The sequence below is a fragment of the Jaculus jaculus genome, chromosome 11, assembly GCF_020740685.1.
Source record: "Jaculus jaculus isolate mJacJac1 chromosome 11, mJacJac1.mat.Y.cur, whole genome shotgun sequence".
Taxonomy (NCBI): domain Eukaryota; kingdom Metazoa; phylum Chordata; class Mammalia; order Rodentia; family Dipodidae; genus Jaculus; species Jaculus jaculus.
In genome coordinates, this window is record NC_059112.1 from 55,886,380 (window position 1) to 55,892,379 (window position 6,000).

At 44.7% G+C, this 6,000-nt stretch overlaps 1 protein-coding gene across 1 annotated transcript in view; it reads right to left on the bottom strand.

The window, feature by feature from the left end:
* The window catches only part of LOC101593494 (transmembrane emp24 domain-containing protein 11), a 39,532-nt gene extending 34,163 nt beyond the window's left edge, over window positions 1-5,369 (bottom strand). Inside the window, exon 1 of the mRNA XM_004656131.3 lies at window positions 5,234-5,369. Coding sequence (XP_004656188.1) covers window positions 5,234-5,369 — 136 coding nt within the window. The remainder of the gene's footprint in view (window positions 1-5,233) is intronic.
* Window positions 5,370-6,000: the final 631 nt, after the last annotated feature.

Genomic DNA, 6,000 nt, shown 5'->3' on the forward strand with positions numbered 1-6,000 from the left:
AGCACTCAAAAACCCAGCTGGCAAGGTCACACGAGGTGAGAGCCAACCTTGACAGAGCACCTGCAGCGGATCAGGGACACACCAGGTGTTTTGCTGCCCAGGGGCACTGTGTTTCCTGTTCACACAGGAGACAGAGCTGTCAAGCACAGAAAGTGACTTTAAACCATCTGTCTCTGAAGGCCAGTCTTTATTCCTCAATGGTAGGTGGCCAGTTCCTCAGTTGCCTTGCCATCTGTGGTTAATCCTAATAACCACTGGCTGTGAGGTCAGCCCTCCTGAACTTGCCAGAAGGGATGAATTTTATCAGACTCCCCCAATGCTAACAGCTGGAAGGAGAGACTGAACACAGCTTGGTATGTACTTTTGCTGTACTCTATGGAGCCTTGGGACATAGTGGCTAAAGGCCCTAGCACATTCATTCTCTATCTCTTTAAATAAATAAATAAATAAGTAAAATATTTTTAAACAATTAAGACAAGGGCTGGAGAAATGGCTTAGCGGTTAAGACACTTGCCTGTGAAGTCCAATGACCCATGTTTGACTCCCCAGATCTCATGCAAGCCAGATGCATAAAGTGACAAATGTGCAAGGTTGCACATGTGCACAAGGGGGCACATGTATCTGGAGTTCAATTTCAGTGGCTGGAGGCCCTGGTATGCCAATTCTCTCTCTGTGTCATTTAAAAAAAAAAAGGCTAGTCTGTTGGTCTTGCCTCAAAAAAAAAAAAGAGGACAGTTCAGTCTCTCCTTCCAGCTGTTAGCATTGGGGGAGTCTGATAAAATTCATCCCATCTGGCAAGTTCAGGAGGGCTGACCTCACAGCCAGTGGTTATTAGGATTAAACACAGATGGCAAGGCAACTGAGGAACTGGCCACCCACCATCGAGGAATAAAGACTGGCCTTCAGAGACAGATGGTTTAAAGTCACTTTCGGTGCTTGACAGCTCTGTCTCCTGTAATCCACACTTCTTGCCCCCCCGTAGTGTTTGACACTGCACTTGTGGACATGCGCACTATGTAAAGCCGAGGGGTGTCCTGGAGGAGTTCAATGGTCTGCAGGAGTTCAGTGGAATGGTAAGGTGAAGAGCACAGGTCCCCTGTCAGCACAGGCATCGCAGGCATGCCTGACACCAGAGGACTGGGAAGCCATCACCAACATGTTCACACAGCAAACTGAACTGAACCTGGCTTAGACATGGGACTCAAAGCATATGAACAACAACTAAAAAAGTAAATATGCAATAAAATGTTTTCACTAAAGGAGATTTTTTTTTCTTTTAAAAGCACTGGGTGTGGTGATATACTCCTTTAATCCCAGTACTTGGTGAGAGAGACAGAGAGAGAGAGAGAGAATGGGTGTGCCAGAGCCTCCAGCCACTGTAAGTGAACTCCAGACACATGCACCACCTTGTGCATCTGACCTACGTGGGTCCTAGGGAATCAAACTTGGATCCTCAGGCTTTGCAGGCAAGAGCCTTAAGTACTAATCCATCTTTCCAGCCTTAAAGGAGATTGTTTTTTTAAGAAATGTTATCTGTCACATCAAGCAATGATTAAAGATATGAAGCTCTTCATATTTAGCATTCAGTCATTCACTATGGCATGCCCAGGTGTGGTATGCCTTATATTCATCCTCCTTTGGGGAACACTGAGCACCGTGAGTCCTTGGGTAGCTGTCTTTCATCAGTTTCCAAACCTCTTTGCTTTATTCTCTCCTGTTTTTCCATGTAGGATTTCAGTTACATGTCTGCTGACCCACTGGGTCCACTGTGTCTTTCACACTTTTTTTTTTTTTAGCATTTCATTCCTTTTTCCTCTAAAGCCTCTCTTCTGGCTGGGCTACCCAATCTCCTTCAGTAATCTCCTGTCCCAGTCTTCTCTTGAATTCATCACTTGAGTTCTTAGTTTCAGATGTTGTATTGCTTCTTGCATGACCACTTGGTTATTTAAAAGTAATTCCAGGGCTGGAGAGATGGCTTAGTAGTTAAGGCACTTGCCTGAGAATCCTAAGAACTCCTGTTCAAATCTCCAGGTACCATGTAAACCAGACACACAGTGACGCAAGAGTGCAATGTTGCACATGCACACAAGGGGGCACACGCATCTGGAGTTCATTCACAGTGGCTAAAGGCCCTGGTGTATCCATTCTCTTTCCTTCTCTCAAAATAAATAAATAAATAAAATATTTTTTAAATTAGTGATTCCAGGGCTGGAAAGATGTCTTAGCAGTTAAGGCATTTGCCTGTGAAGCCTAAGGACCCAGTTTAAATTCTCCAGTACCCACATAAGCCAGATGCACATGGTGGCACATGCATCTGGAGTTTGTTTGCAGTGGCTAGAGGCCCTGGCATGCCTATTCTTTCACACACATACTGTCTCTAATAAATAAATAAAAATGAAATTTTTTTAAAAAAAACAAACAAACAGTGATTCCAGAGCTGGAAAGATGGCTCAGCAGTTTAAGGCACAAAGCCAGACTGCCTGGTTTCAATTCCCCAGTATACGTGTATGTACAAATGGCATACACATCTGGAGTTCATTTGCAGTGGCAGAAGGCCCTGGCCTGCCTATACTGTCTCTCTTTCTCCCTCTCTCTGCCTCTTTCTCTTTTTCTGTCTCTCAAATAAATAAAATGATTCTGATACTTAAAATTCTCCATATTTTCATTCATTTTGTCTATTGGCTTCTCTATTTTCTTTAAAATGTTGAAAGTTAGGCTAGAGAGATGACTTAGCAGTTAAGGCATTTGCCTGAAACACCTAAGAATCCATGTTTGATTCCCCAATACCCATAAGCCAGATGTACAAGGTAGTGTATGCTTTTGGAGTTTGTTCACAATGGCTAGAGGCCCTGGCATGATCATTCTTTCTCTCTCTATCTGTGTCCCCTTTCTCAAAATAAATAAAATATTGAAAGGCATTTGAGTCCCTTTCTGAATTGCCTGTGCATCTCTTTCCTGTTTCTTCTTTTGGTTTTTAGTCATTTAATATATTTTTTCAAAGCATGTCTCATGATTTGTGACCTGACCATGTTTCCAAATACTTCTGTGGCTTAATGGATTTTAAGAAGCTGGCTCTAAATCTACATAGCTGTGTGGGGTGATGGTTACCAGGGGACCACAGAGTATGGAGAAGAGAGGTTTGGAGGCAAGGGAAGCTGGAGCTTAGGAAAAGCCTGGGTTGTAGGCAAGGAAGGAAGAGCTGGATGTGGTGTCCATGGGACAAAGACTAAAGGACTCCAACTCTGATGAGGTGCTATGTCAAGAGCAGGGGCTACAGGACAGATACACTGAGGACTCTCATGGCTATTGGACTGCATTGTCCAGCTGCACTGGCCTTTCTACCTAGACACTTCCAGGCCCAGTGGCTATCTAGCTTGCTGCCACAGATGTGCCAACTAGTGGGGCAGCAGGCAGGATGAATGGACCACTCATCCCTCTTACTCTCCTTGGCCCCTTGAAATGCAGGTTTGAAAATTCGGGAGTTACCAGGAAAATCCCCTGCACTGGGGATTCACACAGGGGTGCACTGAGCAGGCACTGGTGCCTTCTGTATGCTGTGCCTGTTCAAACCATATGCATATTAATATAACTGTCCTCACAACCCAAAGAAGCAGGAGCTACCGCATCATTGCTACTGTATTTACAGATGCAGAAGCAGAGGCAGGGGCATGCTCACAGGTGGCAGGGTTGCCATCTGGACTATAGCAGTTACTTTCTCATTGCTGGGACAAAACACTCAACTAGAAGTAGTTTACAAAAGGAAAAGGTTTATTTCTGGCATAGTGTTTCAAGGGGAAGCTTCATCATGGTGGGGGAAGCATGACAGGAGCAGAAAGTTGGGTATATCACATGTTCACATCACTATGGAGGAAGTAGAGTGAGCTTAGTGTAGCAAGTAGGCTGGGCTACAACACCCCAAGATCTGCTCCCAGTAACACACTCTGTGACAAGGCATCACCCCCCACCAAAGGCTCTACAACACTCCCAAACAGCACCATCAGCTGGGGATTCGAGCACTTGAGTCTATGGGGGACATTTTACATTCAAGATTCCACATGAACCTAAGGGTTTTGTTGAGACTACACTGCTTCAAACATAGTTTCTTTCCCTAGTGGCTGATAGCAGCACCACTCGGCCGCCCAACATAGCCTCCCTTTTCATTTTGCTAATTCCAAACTCAACCTTGTGACCTGCCCCATTCTCTGCCTATGTGCTTGCTGCAATTACTTGATTTTTTTTTGCAGGTTGGGTCAATATTCTTTGAAGTAGAACACTGGGTAAAGATTGCTCAAGATGAATTGAAATAATTTAACATTATTCAATGCAAGATTAAATTAGGTATGACATACATCATCATCATTGGTAAAGCATAACACTAGATTTGGATTCTACTTTCCCTTTGTCATGAATCAGAGAATTTGGTGTTGGTTCTGACTTGTATGTTAGCTAAATCAACGAATTTTCCACATGATTTTGAATGTACTATTCATCTGTTTCTTAGAAGATGAGTGAAGCTCACCTGTGTGGGGATGTGCTTCTTACCCAGGAACATGCAGAAATCATACAGGAAACAACAGGCTGGATGGGCAACTTGAATTTAAAACTTTATTTATTTGAAGGTGAGAGAGAGAGAGAGGAGAGAATGGATGCACCAGGTCCTCCAGCTGCTGCAAATGAACTCCAAATTCATGTGTCACCTTGTGCATCTGGCTTATGTAGGTCCTGGGAAATTGAACCTGGGTCCTTTGGCTTTGCAGGCAAACACCTTAACTGCAAGCCATCTCTCTGGCCCTGGATGGACAATTTGGTCAGAATGCAGTCTGGGGTTTGCCTGGCATGCCTTCCCCATGGTGGTGGGCCCAATAGGCTGGGGCTCACTCACATAGACTCATTGCTGTGTGTCCTGGCTTATTAGACTGGTCTGAAGACCTCACAGATGTTCTGAGAGAGCAGCCACAATTAGCATGCAAAACAACACCAGAGATTCTTCTACTTAAGGAATTCTGACAACCGAGAACACAAATCAAGCCTGGATTCCATGGTGTCAGCTTTAGGCTTCCTGTTCTATGACTTGTACAATTCACTTGTAATTTTCATGTCAGTTTTGTATAACTTGATAAACTATCAAAGGAAAGCCACTTAACATCATACTCACTGCCAAAAAGCACAGACTCTAAATGATTAGCATTCCACAAAATGACATCCCGTCTGTCTTCAGCAGCGTCCATCTTACCTGTTATCCACGTGTCGCTTGGAATGTCTTCTATTATGCACTTCTCCTCTCGCTCCCCTACATGGAAATAAAAGGCAGCTGAAAGTGAAAAGCCAAAACAGAAAAGAAGGGCTAAAATTTCCACTGCCGTAGCCATTCTTGGTGGTCCTTTCTTTAAAAGGGGCCAGTTGCAAGTGACACTTTATTAGGTGTTTGCATTTCACTGGGTTTGTAAAATTGATTTCTGTGAGAAGTGACACCTGGAACAGACACGTGGGCAGGAAACTGCAGCAAACCCCAATGAAGGAAATAAAAAGACAACTGGACCTTAGGGCTCTTCTAGATGTATGACATCAGAGTTCCCTTCAATCTGCTGCTTTATGAAATTTTGAAGTGTTCTGAGGGACTGACAGCCAGTGTCTAGTCACGGAGGCTGGAGGAAGCCTGATGCCCAGCACTGAATGGACCCTATGGTGAAGCCAAGAGCTTGTCTTTGTGACCAACCTAAAGCAACCATTGCTTTGTTGTCTCTACTGAGCAGCAGGAGGCAGGACAGGGTTAATGAAAGGAGGGAGGCTGGTGTGAGGAGAGGAGGAGCAGGCTCTGAAGAGATAATGTTCTGGACTGAGAAGTGGTGAAGGATTTTAACTGAGACACTACCATGAAACACTCATAAGAAGAGACAGTCCCTTAGTGACCCATTAGGTCCTCTCACGCCGGGCTCACCGGCAGGTAGGGCTGTGGGAGAGCCGGTCCGTCTCTTCCTGGGGCTGAGCGGGACGGTGAGT